Genomic DNA, 17,598 nt, shown 5'->3' with positions numbered 1-17,598 from the left:
CATACACAGCAGCGGCGGGCAGCCAATGCGTAAGAAGAGGGACAGCTGCAGCGGCGCCACTACCAATTACATAGAGCTGCTGAGACTCCGGAGTCCCCCTCCCTCCTCCTCCTCCTCCCCTGCCCCCGGAGCTGCTCCTCTCCTCTCCTCCTCTGGCGCACACAGCACAGACGGCTTGTAATGAGTCAATTTGACTCATTACAAGCCACTGACATGGAATGCTGGCAGTTGCGCCTTCAGGGCAACTGCGCTGTGTGCCAGGCACACCAGGCACATACGTAGTTACAGCTCTGTTTGCTGGTGACCCACAAAGGTCTGTTTTTGGATCTTCGCTTTTATCATGGCACACTTCTGCTCTTAGGAAACTAATTCATTCATTCATATTCCAGTACCAACTTTACAACCTCCTCTAATCTGTACAAATGTATGTTACCAGCTGTATCTCGGTTATCTTCACATTCATTTCCTAACAATATCTCAAAAGCTCAACATGTCATAAAACAAAGCTCATCATTTTGCCTCCTCCCAGATTCACCACCGCCCCACAAATATCTGCATTATTCCACACATCCAGTCTCTCTCCCAGTCCTGTCACTTCCACATTAGAAATACTGCTTTTTCGCAAGATGCTACCAAAAGTCCTATCCAGTCTGTCATCATGTCCCACCTTGATTACTGCAACCTCTTGGTATCTGACATTTCTCTCACCCATCTACTGTATCTCCACTTCAAGCCATCTTAAATGAATCTACAAAACGGCGCTTCCTCTGTTATTACTCCACAAGTTTCTACACTGTCTCTCCATGTCCCATAGTCTCCAATTATAATTACTCACAACACCACCCGTTCATACAACTGAAATCCCACAACAAAATACATGCCCACTTAACCACTGACTTATGCCACACCTTTGGGAAATCACCTCTCACTCTCGCACCTACTTATGCAAATATCACTCCCAGGCATACTCTCCTACAACCTCCAAATCACTAACACTCTTTGGGGGGTATTCAAATGTTTGAAAAGTCAGTTGGGCATCTGTTTTTTCCTATCTAAAAGACAGGAAAAAACAGACACCCAACCGACTTTTCAAACAATTGAATTCCCCCCTTTATTAGAGCGTACCCTACATCCAGCTATACTACTGACAATGTGCACCCTACCAACTGTCCCAATCTCTACTCTTAGCCAAGTTACTTCTCTTGATTCAGCTGTGCCAACACGTTATTAGCATACCAGCTGTCTCATGAGCAGGTCCCTCCCAGCACTTTGTTTTCATTAATCTGCCTTGAATGTCCCGTTTTCCCCACGGTGCTGTGCTGCAGAGCAATGTGGTGCCTTACAAATATACGATAATAAAATAATGAAAGACTAGATATACTGAAGTCAGATGATCACTAGGAGAGGTAATCCCTACACATGTTAATGGATATCTCTATTTGGCCACAACCAATGGATGACCTTATTCCCTCCATAGGTCAGATGATCAGTCAATTTAGCGAGTACACCTGTAAAAGCAGGCACTTGGGACTAAAATGTGTGCACAATAATACCATACCTCCCAACAGGACCCATTCCAAGAGGTACAAAATGTACTGCTCCTGCACTTCCCTCTTAATGTATTATTGCCCTCACCTGGGTTGAACTAGTTAATAGATGAGAAAACTGTTTCATCACAGGTGATGGCAATCATACATTAATACGAAAGTCCAGGAACAGAGCATTTTGTCCCTCCTTGAATGGGTCATGTTGGGAGGTATTTAATACTTATTCTTAATTCAACCTATGAGCATTAATGTTACACAGTCCGAGGTTGTATCTATACATATAATTAAGGCATTTGGCATACAGCATTCAATCATGGTTTGCTGTTGATTGTGAGGGTTGTAGTTCAATAATACCTTTATGTTCTAGATTATCATACTTACAAATCAAGGGGTCTATTCATGAAGCAGTGAAAAGAGTGAAGTGGTGAGCCTGTGGAGAAGTTGCCCATAGCAACCAACCAGCTGCTCTGTACAATTGTATAGTATGCAAATTATAAATGTTGCTTCAATGCTGATTGGTTGCCATGGGCAACTTCTCCACTGACTCACCACGTCCCTCTTTTCACTGCTTCATGAATAGACCCCTTGATTTGTAAGTATGATCATCTAGAACATAAAGGTATTATTGAACTACAACCCTCACTGACTCACTTGTCGACACTTTTCACTGCTTCATGAATAGACTCCCAAAACTCTAAAATTTAACTTTTTCTGAAAATACACCTCTGTATTACAGCATACCATTCTTGTGTCCCATATCGTCACTGACTCATACTCACTCCTCTTCTTTCACCAGTGTCCTTCTCCCCATACCCTTTGCTTTAAATATTCGCTCTTTTGTTGAGAAGCACAGAGGCACCTTTCAGATCAGCTATAGTGCTAATCATACCTTTTTTTTCAAGCTTCCTAATGGTGTCCTCAGATTCCACCTGTTTGGTTCTGTACAGAGTCTTCAATTCCTCTATTTCATTGTTCTTTCGGTCCAAAATCTGCGGAAAAGCATTGCCATTAACTCTTGTACTATAAAATGCCAACAAGTTGGCAAAAATGCCAAATTCAAGAGGGAGATAGTTTAATATACTCCATCCAGAGATAGGAACATGGATGCATAGGCTGTCTGCTCAGGTGATGGCAGGGGAATTACTAACACAAAGCACTAGAGAAGGAAGCATGTGAATACAGGGACTAATTATCATGCAGCAGTGCGATTATCGTCAGACTGCAGATGTGCTGCCATCGCAATGCGCATATGCCAAGGTGCCGCTACAATCTCGCTCGCAATGAGAATTTCATGGAAAATTGATGGACAGGAAATGACCATTTGAAGGTGGTAACAGGGAGTTTATGGGGAGTGATTAGGAAAACGCAGACGTGTCATGGCCGTTTTCAGGGTGTGTATCTGCTGACGGCTGTGAGCTCATCTGTACAAAACATGGTGTCTGAGCCGCTACTGCTGTGTCTAGTCTGCAAAGCCATAGACCAACCCTTAGCCCCAATGTTCCTTGTTTTTGCATATAGATCGTGAATGTGTATACGCAATTGCGAATGAGTTTGTGATGGCTCCGGTGGGTGCCTCTTTTAATTTCAAGGTGGCAGCTTCACTTGCTAACAGCAGCAGTTCCGTCGCCTATAAAACCGCAATTGCATTTGCATACAAACATGAATTAAATAATGCACATGTATGGAGATAAAGCAATCAATATGAAAACATTACAAACAAAGGGGGAAATTCAATTCTCAGCCATCAAATGTAGCTCCTGGTTTAAGTGGCCGCAGCTATTCAATTGCTCACGTGATAAACCCACAACTAGAGGATTTCTGTTCGCACCACAGGAATCTGTGTTAACTAGTACCTCGGGGCTAGTTGCACTGTTACCGTGTGTGGCAACAGCATTACACCTGCCACTTAGCCCAGGAGATGGTGTTTACCATGACTAAGCCCCTGGTATTACTCGTGGTATGGTGCATAACTGGTTAAGTGCCGGGCACGGTGCAGTCAACCGAATAACTTTGGCCCCTTAACCCTGGTGCTACATCCTCGTGATGAGAACTGAGGGTTCAAGAACTGTCCTTTGTATTGACAATTATAGTCACACAATGCAATCAACATCATTGTTTCTTTGTAAGGCATCACAACACTAGCCATTGCAGGAGTCACAATAACAATAAAAAGTACAAATCATACCTTTTAAAAACACAAGTTTTACAGGTTGGCTACACATTCTGGAGGCAACTAATTTGTGAGCTGAATGAATATTACTATAGACTGTAACCTTGAAGCAGGGCTCCTGTACTGCTGTCTGTTAATACTCAGTCTTATTCACGGGTGTAGTAGGGTATGCCAGCGGCCGGGCTCCCGGCGACCAGCATACCGGCGCCGGAAGCCAGACCGCAAGCATAGCGACAGCTGGCGAGCGCAAATGAGCCCCTTGCGGGCTCACTGCGCTTGCCTTGCTGTGGGCACGGTGGCACGCTACGTGCGCCACGCTATCTATTCTCCCTCCAGGGGGGTCGTGGACCCCCAAGAGGGAGAAAATAAGAATTTACTCACCGGTAATTCTATTTCTCGTAGTCCGTAGTGGATGCTGGGACTCCGTAAGGACCATGGGGAATAGCGGCTCCGCAGGAGACTGGGCACAACTAAAAGAAAGCTTTAGACTAACTGGTGTGCACTGGCTCCTCCCACTATGACCCTCCTCCAGACTTCAGTTAGGATACTGTGCCCGGAAGAGCTGACACAATAAGGAAGGATTTTGAATCCCGGGTAAGACTCATACCAGCCACACCAATCACACCGTATAACTCGTGATACAATACCCAGTTAACAGTATGATAACAACTGAGCCTCTCAACAGATGGCTCAACAATAACCCTTTAGTTAAACAATAACTATATACAAGTATTGCAGACAATCCGCACTTGGGATGGGCGCCCAGCATCCACTACGGACTACGAGAAATAGAATTACCGGTGAGTAAATTCTTATTTTCTCTGACGTCATAAGTGGATGCAGGGACTCCGTAAGGACCATGGGGATTATACCAAAGCTCCCAAATGGGCGGGAGAGTGCGGATGACTCTGCAGTACCGAATGGGCAAACTCTAGGTCCTCCTCAGCCAGGGTGTCAAACTTGTAGAATTTAGCAAATGTGTTTGACCCCGACCAAGTAGCTGCTCGGCAAAGTTGTAGAGCAGAGACCCCTCGGGCAGCCGCCCAAGAAGAGCCCACCTTCCTCGTGGAATGGGCTTTCACTGATTTAGGATGCGGTAGTCCAGCCGCAGAATGTGCAAGCTGAATCGTACTACAGATCCAGCGAGCAATAGTCTGCTTTGAAGCAGGTGCACCCAACTTGTTGGGCGCATACAGGATAAACAGCGAGTCAGTCTTTCTGACTCCAGCTGTCCTGGAAACATAAATTTTCAGGGCCCTGACTGCATCCAATAACTTGGAAGCCTCCAAGTCTTTAGTAGCCGCAGGCACCACGATAGGTTGGTTCAGATGAAAGGCTGATACCACCTTAGGGAGAAATTGGGAACGAGTCCTCAATTCTGCCCTATCCATATGGAAAATCAGATAAGGGCTTTTACATGACAAAGCCGCCAATTCTGATACACGCCTGGCCGAAGCCAAGGCCAACAACATGACCACTTTCCACGTGAGATACTTCAATTCCACGGTTTTAAGTGGCTCAAACCAATGTGACTTTAGGAAATCCAACACCACGTTGAGATCCCAAGGTGCCACTGGAGGCACAAAAGGAGGCTGAATATGCAGCACTCCCTTAACAAAAGTCTGAACTTCAGGTAGTGAAGCCAGTTCTCTCTGGAAGAAAATCGATAGAGCCGAAATCTGGACCTTAATGGAACCCAATTTTAGGCCCATAGTCACCCCTGACTGTAGGAAGTGCAGGAAACGGCCCAGCTGAAATTCCTCCGTTGGGGCCTTCCTGGCCTCACACCACGCAACATATTTTCGCCATATGCGGTGATAATGGTTTGCGGTTACTTCTTTCCTAGCTTTAATCAGCGTAGGAATGACTTCCTCCGGAATGCCCTTTTCCTTCAGGATCCGGTGTTCAACCGCCATGCCGTCAAACGCAGCCGCGGTAAGTCTTGGAACAGACAGGGCCCCTGCTGCAGCAGGTCCTGTCTGAGCGGCAGAGGCCATGGGTCCTCTGAGATCATTTCTTGAAGTTCCGGGTACCAAGCTCTTCTTGGCCAATCCGGAACAATGAGTATAGTTCTTACTCCTCTTCTCCTTATTATCCTCAGTACCTTTGGTATGAGAGGAAGAGGAGGGAACACATAAACCGACCGGTACACCCACGGTGTCACTAGAGCGTCCACAGCTATCGCCTGCGTGTCTCTTGACCTGGCGCAATATCTTTCTAGCTTTTTGTTTAGGCGGGACGCCATCATGTCCACCTGTGGCCTTTCCCAACGGTTTACAATCAGTTGGAAGACTTCTGGATGAAGTCCCCACTCTCCCGGGTGGAGGTCGTGCCTGCTGAGGAAGTCTGCTTCCCAGTTGTCCACTCCCGGAATGAACACTGCTGACAGTGCTAACACGTGATTTTCCGCCCATCGGAGAATCCTTGTGGCTTCTGCCATCGCCGTCCTGCTTCTCGTGCCGCCCTGTCGGTTTACATGGGCGGCCGCCGTGATGTTGTCTGACTGGATCAGTACCGGCTGGTTTTGAAGCAGGGGTTTTGCCTGACTTAGGGCATTGTAAATGGCCCTCAGTTCCAGAATATTTATGTGTAGGGAAGTCTCCTGACTTGACCATAGTCCTTAGAAGTTTCTTCCCTGTGTGACTGCCCCCCAGCCTCGAAGGCTGGCATCCGTGGTCACCAGGACCCAGTCCTGTATGCCGAATCTGCGGCCCTCTTGAAGATGAGCACTTTGCAGCCACCACAGCAGAGACACCCTGGTCCTTGGAGACAGGGTTATCAGCCGATGCATCTGAAGATGCGATCCGGACCACTTGTCCAACAGGTCCCACTGAAAGGTTCTTGCATGGAACCTGCCGAATGGAATTGCTTCGTAGGAAGCTACCATCTTTCCAAGGATCCGCGTGCAGTGATGCACCGACACCTGTTTTGGTTTTAGGAGGCCTCTGACTAGAGATGACAGCTCCTTGGCCTTCTCCTCCGGGAGAAACACTTTTTTCTGTTCTGTGTCCAGAACCAACCCCAGGAACAGTAGACGTGTCGTAGGGACCAGCTGTGACTTTGGAATATTTAGAATCCAGCCGTGCTGTTGTAGCACCTCCCGAGATAGTGCTACCCCGACTAACAACTGCTCCCTGGACCTCGCCTTTATCAGGAGATCGTCCAAGTACGGGATAATTAAAACTCCCTTCTTTCGAAGGAGTATCATCATTTCGGCCATTACCTTGGTAAAGACCCTCGGAGCCGTGGAGAGACCGAACGGCAACGACTGGAATTGGTAATGACAATCCTGTACCACAAATCTGAGGTACTCCTGGTGAGGATGGTAAATGGGGACATGCAGGTAAGCATCCTTGATGTCCAGTGATACCATGTAATCCCCCTCGTCCAGGCTTGCAATAACCGCCCTGAGCGATTCCATCTGGAACTTGAATTTTTTTATATATGTGTTCAAGGATTTCAAATTTAAAATGGGTCTCACCGAACCGTCCGGTTTCGGTACCACAAACATTGTGGAATAGTAACCCCGTCCTTGTTGAAGTAGGGGCACCTTTACTATCACCTGCTGGGAATACAGCTTGTGAATTGCCTCTATCACTGCCTCCCTGCCTGAGGGAGTTGTTGGCAAGGCAGATTTGAGGAAACGGAGGGGGGGAGACGTCTCGAATTCCAGCTTGTACCCCTGAGATACTACTTGAAAGATCCAGGGATCCACCCGTGAGCGAGCCCACTGATTGCTGAAATTTTTGAGACGGGCCCCCACCGTACCTGGCTCCGCCTGTGGAGCCCCAGCATCATGCGGTGGACTTGAAGGAAGCGGGGGAGGACTTTTGCTCCTGGGAACTAGCTGTATGCTGCAGCTTTTTCCCCCTACCTCTGCCTCTGGGCAAAAAGGACGCGCCTCTAACCCGCTTGCCCTTATGGGGCCGAAAGGACTGTACCTGATAATACGGTGCTTTCTTTGGCTGTGAGGGAACATGGGGTAAAAATGCTGACTTCCCAGCTGTTGCTGTGGAAACTAGGTCCGAGAGACCATCTCCGAACAACTCCTCACCTTTATAAGGCAAAACTTCCATGTGCCTTTTAGAGTCTGCATCACCTGTCCACTGCCGAGTCCATAACCCTCTCCTGGCAGAAATGGACATTGCACTTATTTTAGATGCCAGCCGGCAAATATCCCTCTGTGCATCTCTCATGTATAAGACTGCGTCTTTAATATGCTCTACGGTTAGCAATATAGTGTCCCTGTCTAGGGTATCAATATTTTCCGACAGGGAATCTGACCACGCAGCTGCAGCACTGCACATCCATGCTGAATCAATAGCTGGTCTCAGTATAATACCTGTGTGTGTATATACAGACTTCAGGATAGCCTCCTGCTTTCTATCAGCAGGTTCCTTTAGGGCGGCCGTATCCGGAGACGGTAGTGCCACCTTCTTTGACAAGCGTGTGAGCGCTTTATCCACCCTAGGGGATGTTTCCCAACGTGACCTATCCTCTGGCGGGAAAGGGTACGTCATTAGTAACCTTTTAGAAATTACTAGTTTCTTATCGGGGGAAGCCCACGCTTCTTCACACACTTCATTTAACTCCTCAGATGGAGGAAAAACTACTGGTAGTTTTTTCTCTCCAAATATAATACCCTTTTTTGTGGTACCTGGGGTAACATAAGAAATGTGCAACACATTTTTCATTGCCTCAATCATGTAACGTGTGGCCCTATTGGAAGTTACATTAGTCTCATCGTCGTCGACACTGGAGTCAGTATCCGGGTCGACATCTGTGTCTGCCATCTGAGGTAGCGGGCGTTTTAGAGCCCCTGATGGCTTTTGAGACGCCTGGGCAGGCACAGGCTGAGAAGCCGGCTGTCCCATATTCGGTATGTCGTCAAACCTTTTATGTAAGGAGTCGACACTGTCACGTAATTCCTTCCACATAACCATCCACTCAGGTGTCGGCCCCGCAGGGGGTGACATCACATTTATAGGCATCTGCTCCGCCTCCACATAAGCCTCCTCATCAAACATGTCGACACAGCCGTACCGACACACCGCACACACACCGGGAATGCTCTGACAGAGGAAAGGACCCCACAAAGCCCTTTGGGGAGACAGAGAGAGAGTATGCCAGCACACACCAGAGCGCTATAATAATACAGGGATTAACTGAATTATTTCCGCTTATAGCTGCTGTAAAAGTTATACTGCGCCTAAATTTAGTGCCCCCCCCTCTCTTTTTTACCCTTTGTAGCTTGATACTACAGGGGAGAGTCAGGGAGCGATCCTTCCAACGGAGCTGTGAGGGAAAAATGGCGCCAGTGTGCTAAGGGAGTTAGCCCCGCCCCTTTTTCGGCTGACTTTTCTCCCGCTTTTTTCAGGAATTCTGGCAGGGGTAATTTATCACATATATAGCCCTGGGACTATATATTGTGATGATTTGCCAGCCAAGGTGTTTATATTGCTGCTCAGGGCGCCCCCCCCAGCGCCCTGCACCCATCAGTGACCGGAGTGTGAGGTGTGCATGAGGAGCAATGGCGCACAGCTGCAGTGCTGTGCGCTACCTTGTTGAAGACCGAGGTCTTCTGCCGCCGATTTTCCGGACCACTTCTTGCTTCTGGCTCTGTAAGGGGGACGGCGGCGCGGCTCCGGGACCGAACGATCGAGGTCGGGTCCTGTGTTCGATCCCTCTGGAGCTAATGGTGTCCAGTAGCCTAAGAAGCCCAAACTATCTCCAGTCAGGTAGGTTCGCTTCTTCTCCCCTTAGTCCCTCGCTGCAGTGAGTCTGTTGCCAGCAGATCTCACTGTAAAATAAAAAACCTAAAATATACTTTCTTTCTAGGAGCTCAGGAGAGCCCCTAGTGTGCATCCAGCTCAGCCGGGCACAAGATTCTAACTGAAGTCTGGAGGATGGTCATAGTGGGAGGAGCCAGTGCACACCAGTTAGTCTAAAGCTTTCTTTTAGTTGTGCCCAGTCTCCTGCGGAGCCGCTATTCCCCATGGTCCTTACGGAGTCCCAGCATCCACTTAGGACGTCAGAGAAAAAGTGTTGTTATGCCGACAGCCGGCAACCTGAAGACCACCCCTTATTTACCACTGTGTTTGTTCCTAAGTGTAAATGGAATATGCAGCCTACATTGTTAAATGTTAATTATACTCATGATGTATCACAAATAAATGTTGCTACTATCCACGGTGTATAGTCGGCAATAGATAGAATAGCAGATTTATAGCCATATAATTGCATAAGGCTGATTTACAGACGGCACAACCCGCAGCAACCTATTTTTTTTCCATTAGAGTAAACTGTACAGCCATATGGCTACAAATATATGTACACAATCGTGAATATAGATATTCTTGTCTTTATGACCCTTGCCTGGGAAAAGATAGAAGTTCTCATATAACTCTCTGCAGGTAGCATCCCGTGACTCTGCGTTTACAGAAGAATCACTTTCAAGCTCTGAGGCTTCTCCCACCTGACCAAATATTAACATCCGCCAGCAGAGCCTTTGATGTGTCACTACGTGGTGTCAACTGTGTGTAGGCAGCCAGGCCTATATTAAGCTCACTCATCTGTTACTGCAAGATACTACCGGTATTAATATCTACTCTAACAGTTTACAAAGACATAAATGGAAGTTTTATACAGGAAATGTGGGGGCTGGGTTCAAACTAAAATATACTAAACTGCATATCTTTCCAGAGACTATCATCCTTAACCTATGGACTCTTATAGCATTATCCTATGATGCCGATTATGTTTGTCAGATAGCAGTGTGTTTATCAGTTCACAGTGACTATACACAATACTGATATTAGCCATAAATACCCTGAGAGACATGTGTCCCCAATGTTGGCCATCTACCCTTTGTTTTGTCAAACATAATAGTGGGTTTGGAAAGTTATAGCCAGTAGAAGATCATGCTTCTTGCTGCCATATTACAACCCTGTGTACAGTTTTCATGCAGTCACACTACACAGCTACAGTCACATTACAACACTATGTATACATCATTTACTTACATTCAAAAAGGGAAGTAAAGCTGAACCGGGAAACTATAGACCAGTTAGTCTTACATCTATAGTGGGGAAAGTACTGGAATGTATTCTAAGGGATAGTATTCAGAAGTTCCTTGAAGCCAATTAAATCATCAAAAGTAATCAACATGGATTCGTGAAGGACAGATCCTGTCAAACCAACTTACTTGGTTTTTATGAAACAGTAACTGCAAACCTCGATCAGGGCAAAGAGGTGGATATAATCTTTTTAGATTTTGCCAAAGCTTTCGACACAGTACCACACATGCGACTTATCTACAAGCTACAAGAAATAGGGCTAGGAAGCTCTATATGCACTTGGGTCAAGAATTGGTTAGTTGATAGAGAGCAGCGCGTTGTGGTTAATGGATCTCTTTCAAATTGTACTGAAGTGCTAAGTGGTGTGCCACAAGGCTCGATGTTAGGACCACTATTGTTCAACATTTTCATTATCGACCTAACAGAAGGTCTAGAGAGCATGGTGTCAATTTTTGCAGATGATACCAAATTGTGTAAGGCTATAAATACAGAGGAGGATGCTGAGTCTCTTCAGAACGACTTAGTTAAATTAGAAGCATGGGCAGCCAAATGGAGAATGCGCTTCAACACAGACAAGTGTAAGGTAATGCACTGTGGTAGCAAGAACAAAAATAACCCTTACATACTGAATAGGGTAAAATTAGGGGATACTGTACTGGAAAAAGACTTGGGTGTTCTCATAGATAACAAACTAAGCAGCAGTTCCCAAAGTAGGATGGCAGCAAAGAAGGCTAATAAGATACTAGCATGCATAAAACGGGGAATTGATGCAAGGGATGTGAGTATTATACTCCCATTATATAAATCACTAGTGAGGCCACATCTTGAATACTGTGTACAATTCTGGGCACCGTACTACAAAAGGATATCCTGGAGCTAGAGAAGGTTCAGAGGCGGGCAACCAAACTGATTAAGGGCATGGAGAGGATGGAATACAATGAAAGGCTTGATAGACTAGGAATGTTTACATTGGAAAAGAGGAGACTAAGAGGGGATATGATCAACATCTACAAATATATAAGGGGACAATACACAGAGCTAGCGCGGGACCTGTTTTTGGCAAGATCAACACATAGGACTCGTGGACACTCGCTCAGGTTAGAAGAGAGTAGATTCCGCACAATACGTCGTAAAGGCTTTTTCACGGTAAGGACAATACGTGTTTGGAATTTCCTGTCTGAGGGAGTTGTAATAACGGACTCTGTCAACACCTTTAAGAATGGGTTAGATAAATTCCTCATGGATAAGGATATCCAGGGTTATGGTGCATAGTCACGCACTATAGTTACTATAAAAAGGGATAAAATGCAACGGCTGAAATCAGCATCAGTCATAATTTTAGACAAATCATCGTGCATAGAAGGCCACAAATAGGTTGAACTTGATGGACAATTGTCTTTTTTCAACCTCAGATACTATGTTACTATGTAAGCACACAACAACACTGTGTACACCTCTCTTACAGCCACACTACAACACTGGGTACATATATGCATTACAAAGCTGTACATGTCTTTCTTAGTTACTAAAATACAATGGGGTCGATTCAATTCACCGACAGTTGAATAGTGCCGGGAATTACCCCCTGGCGCTATTCAATTCAGCTCAAGTTAAGTCGGCGAATGCCCGTTCTCGCGGACTTAACAGGTTGATTTGTCGGGGGAACAGGCATTCTCTCGACTTAACTCCCCGCCGCGATGCTGATTCCCGACAGAATCAGCCTCGCGGCAGCACTTTTGTCTGATTTCCTCTCTCATCCCCCGGGGGTGAGAGAAAACTTCCTGACAATTAAGTGTCACTTGGCGCTGTATTGAATAGCGCCAGGAGCTAATTCCCGGCGCTATTCAACTGTCTGTGAATTGAATCGACCCCAATGTAAACTTCTTACAGTCCTACTACATCACTGTATACATATCTCCTATTGATACCATAACATTGCGTACATCTCTTTTACAGTCACAATCCAACTTTACATACACCTCTCCCACCTTCTGTACATCAGCATCATGTTTCTGCTGCATCTTGAGCTTTTCTTCGTGAAATTTTGCCTCCATGCCCTTGATTTTCATGTCCATCTACAAAAGCAGAGAACAGTTACAAGGTGGTAACACAGAGTCATCACACTGAGGACAAGACTGTTTGGAAAGATCTACTGGAGTACCACCTCAGTTCAGCTGCTGGACCCAATGAGATTAACTATAAATTGTTGTGGCCTTCACAATTGCTCATTTGGAGATCCTCTGCCTTCTTAGTGACAGAAGCTGCCACAGAACATGAGATCTGACCTGGCTCTTTTTCCAGGACTGAGCATGACACTAATGAAAAACACCAGTCAATGCAGAATCACTCCAAAGTGACAGATCACCACAAGACAGTCTGTGCAGTACGCCAGCATCAATCTAGTATTCTAGAACCAGAAGAGAGATGTTCAGTTAAGATGGTGAAGCATTGTTATGGTTTCCAGCAACTGATTGGTTCATGTCTCCACCATTCACTATGTCCAATATAAACATACCATACCAGTGGAAGGTGCAAAAACAAGGTACGGTACCCAAATTGATTTTCCCCACCAGCACCTACAATTGTTATCTATCAAGTGTTCCCAACACTCTAAGAATAGAAGCCCATTTGGGCAGGGCCTTTATCACAGTCTGGTTCACGCTATCGTATGTTATGTGTCATGATTTCCTCAGCCGAGTGCTGATTATTATATCAACTCTTTATAAACAAAAGATAATTACAGTTGTGAATGGAACATTTTAAACAGAAGTTTCCAAATGAATGCAGTCTTGTAACTTGCATGTAAATATTTACCAAGCAGTTTAGTTCTTCTCATGAAAAGAACTATGGAAACTTTTACTATCTTTACATTTTTCAGTAATGGTACAGTAAAAACAAGTACATACAGTATTATATATCTACAACTTAGATATGCAGTTATTAACCTTCTAGATCTTTCCAACCTGTCACATAACCCGGTTTGCAACCCACAGATCATTATTTCTATGGAGAATGTCACCTATATCATTCCTCAGTCTTACAAATCGAATACACCTGTTTTAGGCTGAAACAAGTATGACAAGTCAGAAACATGTTACATATAGTCAATGCTGGAAAACAACCAGTGGCTATTTTACAATTATGTCAACAATGAGCTGGCCAATGCCAAAGTCACACGTATTATGAATAATGACCTATCAGCATGTGAGTTTATGAAATGGGAGGCAGAAAAGAAGGTTATAAAGGCTGGGTACAGGTCCTTGAAGAGGGAAAACATTTTCCAATACAGTCTGTTATAAAATATAAACAATACACTGTATGTACATTACATAAGGTCACATGTGCCATGCTCAGGGCAGATGCATTTTCATATAAGAGTCTGTAGACCAATTCTAACAAGCTACAGTTGTATAAGTTGAAAAAGTATATATGTCCATCAAACCCATATATACAACTAGAGATTAAAAAAAACAAGGCACAGTCTAACTTGTGTTTTGCTGCGAAGCGTGGTGACATGTCCCCTGTGAGGGCCTCACACCAAACACACCCTTAAACATCAGGCATCAGCCATAATCAAATCCTCATTACTTCATTTGAGGAACATAACCAGAATCAAGCACTTAAGTCCCTCAGAAGATCTGGCTAAAGTCATACATGCATTTCTCTCATCACGCTTCGACTACTGCAATGACCTCTACCTGGATCTCCCAGCAAAATAAATGCGTCATTTGCAACTGGTACAAAATTTAGCTGCCAGGCTGTTAATTAACCAGCCCTGTACCAGCCACATTACACCCATTCTCTACTGCCTTCACTGGCTACAAACGGCAAATCTATTTCAAGATTGGCTTACCAACTTTCAAAGCCCTACATAACAAGGGCCCAAGGTATCCACGACAGCTTTTGATTCCTTATTGCAGCGCCACTTACTGAGATTTGTAGATGAAGGACTATTAGCAGTACCTAGAATCTCCCTTAATTCATTTAGGGGTCAACCTTTTAGATTTGTGGCTCTAATTCTATGGTAATCTCTTCCTCACACAGTTCAAAAGGCCAAACTCGTCACCCAATAATTCACGAATGTCCTTTCCAAAAAAAAAACCCCTCCAAATGCATAGTTCTCTTTTTTGTTAATCTTATTCTACTTCTATTTTTTAAATGTAAATAACTGAAAGCACTTTCCTACTGGGAGAATAGTTCTATATAAATAATAAGATTTTACTCACCGGTAAAACTATTTCTCGTAGTCCGTAGTGGATGCTGGGTACTCCGAAAGGACCATGGGGAATAGCGGCTCCGCAGGAGACTGGGCACAACTAAAAGAAAGCTTTTAGACTACCTGGTGTGCACTGGCTCCTCCCACTATGACCCTCCTCCAAGCCTCAGTTAGGATACTGTGCCCGGAAGAGCTGACACAATAAGGAAGGATTTTGAATCCCGGGTAAGACTCATACCAGCCACACCAATCACACCGTATAACTCGTGATACCATATCCAGTTAACAGTATGAAACATAACTGAGCCTCTCAACAGATGGCTCATAACAATAACCCTTTAGTTAACAATAACTATGTACAAGTATTGCAGACAATCCGCACTTGGGATGGGCGCCCAGCATCCACTACGGACTACGAGAAATAGATTTACCGGTGAGTAAAATCTTATTTTCTCTAACGTCCTAGTGGATGCTGGGAACTCCGAAAGGACCATGGGGATTATACCAAAGCTCCCAAACGGGCGGGAGAGTGCGGATGACTCTGCAGCACCGAATGAGAGAACTCAAGGTCCTCCTCAGCCAGGGTATCAAATTTGTAGAATTTAGCAAACGTGTTTGCCCCTGACCAAGTTGCAGCTCGGCAAAGTTGTAAAGCCGAGACCCCTCGGGCAGCCGCCCAAGATGAGCCCACTTTCCTCGTGGAATGGGCTTTTACTGATTTAGGATGCGGCAATCCAGCCGCAGAATGCTCCAGCTGAATTGTGCTACAAATTCAGCGAGCAATAGTCTGCTTAGAAGCAGGAACACCTATTTTGTTGGGTGCCTACAGGATAAAAAGCGAGTCAGTTTTCCTGACTCCAGCCGTCCTGGAAATATACATTTTTAAGGCCCTGACTACGTCCAGTAACTTGGAATCTTCCAAGTCCCTAGTAGCCGCAGGCACTACAATAGGTTGGTTCAAGTGAAAAGCTGATACCACCTTAGGTAGAAACTGGGGACGAGTCCTCAATTCTGCCCTATCCATATGGAAAATCAGATAAGGGCTTTTACATGACAAAGCCGCCCATTCTGACACACGCCTGGCCGAAGCCAAGGCCAATAACATGACCACTTTCCACGTGAGATACTTCAAATCCACAGTTTTAAGTGGCTCAAACCAATGTGATTTTAGGAAACTCAACACCACGTTGAGATCCCAAGGTGCCACAGGAGGCACAAAAGGGGGCTGAATATGTAGCACTCCCTTAACAAATGTCTGTACTCCAGGCAGTGAAGCCAGTTCTTTCTGGAAGAAAATCGACAGAGCCGAAATCTGGACCTTAATGGAACCCAAGTTTAGGCCCATAGTCACTCCTGACTGTAGGAAGTGCAGAAAACGACCCAGCTGAAATTCCTCTGTTGGGGCCTTCCTGGCCTCAAACCACGCAACATATTTTCGCCAAATACGGTGATAATGGTTTGCGGTTACTTCTTTCCTGGCTTTTATCAGCGTAGGAATGACTTCCTCCGGAATGCCCTTTTCCTTTAGGATCCGGAATTCAACCGCCATGCCGTCAAACGCAGCCGCGGTAAGTCTTGGAACAGACAGGGCCCCTGCTGTAGCAGATCCTGTCTGAGCGGTAGAGGCCATGGGTCCTCTGATATCATTTCTTGAAGTTCTGGGTACCAAGCTCTTCTTGGCCCATCCGGAAACACGAGTATCGTTCTTACTCCTCGTTTTCTTATTATTCTCAGTACCTTTGGTATGAGAGGCAGAGGAGGGAATACATAAACCGACTGGTACACCCACGGTGTCACTAGAGCGTCCACAGCTATTGCCTGAGGGTCCCTTGACCTGGCGCAATATCTAGTTTTTTTGTTTAGGCGGGACGCCATCATGTCCACCTGTGGCCTTTCCCAACGGTTTACCAACAGTTGGAAGACTTCTGGATGAAGTCCCCACTCTCCCGGGTGTAGGTCGTGTCTGCTGAGGAAGTCTGCTTCCCAGTTGTCCACTCCCGGAATGAACACTGCTGACAGTGCTAAGACGTGATTTTCCGCCCATCGGAGAATCCTTGTGGCTTCTGCCATCACCATCCTGCTTCTTGTGCCACCCTGTCGGTTTACATGGGCGACTGCCGTGATGTTGTCTGATTGAATCAGTACCGGCTGGTTTTGAAGCAGAGGCCTTGCCAGACTTAGGGCATTGTAAATGGCCCTCAGTTCCAGAATATTTATGTGTAGGGACGACTCCTGACTTGACCAAAGTCCTTGGAAATTTCTTCCCTGTGTGACTGCCCCCCAGCCTCGAAGGCTGGCATCCGTGGTCACCAGGACCCAGTCCTGTATGCCGAATCTGCGGCCCTCTTGAAGATGAGCACTCTGCAGCCACCACAGTAGAGATACCCTGGTCCTTGGAGACAGGGTTATCAGCCGATGCATCTGCGATCCCGACCACTTGTCCAAGAGGTCCCACTGAAAGGTTCTTGCATGGAACCTGCCGAATGGAATTTTGCTTCGTAAGAAGCTACCATTTTTCCCAGGACTCGTGTGCAGTGATGCACCGATACCTGTTTTGGTTTCAGGAGGTCTCTGACTAGAGATGACAGC

The 17,598-nt window shown here is 45.8% G+C and overlaps 1 protein-coding gene across 1 annotated transcript in view; it reads right to left on the bottom strand.

The window, feature by feature from the left end:
• The window catches only part of CEP112 (centrosomal protein 112), a 733,320-nt gene that overhangs the window by 513,461 nt on the left and 202,261 nt on the right, over positions 1 to 17,598 (bottom strand). The window contains exons 10-11 of the mRNA XM_063960841.1: positions 12,782 to 12,868; positions 2,437 to 2,536 (exon numbers count right to left, since the gene is read on the bottom strand). Coding sequence (XP_063816911.1) covers positions 2,437 to 2,536; positions 12,782 to 12,868 — 187 coding nt within the window. The remainder of the gene's footprint in view (positions 1 to 2,436; positions 2,537 to 12,781; positions 12,869 to 17,598) is intronic.

Source organism: Pseudophryne corroboree, chromosome 3, assembly GCF_028390025.1.
Source record: "Pseudophryne corroboree isolate aPseCor3 chromosome 3, aPseCor3.hap2, whole genome shotgun sequence".
In the NCBI taxonomy this organism is placed as follows: domain Eukaryota; kingdom Metazoa; phylum Chordata; class Amphibia; order Anura; family Myobatrachidae; genus Pseudophryne; species Pseudophryne corroboree.
The sequence above is the reverse complement of the archived record's forward strand: the minus strand, read 5'-3'. Positions and strand labels throughout refer to the sequence as shown.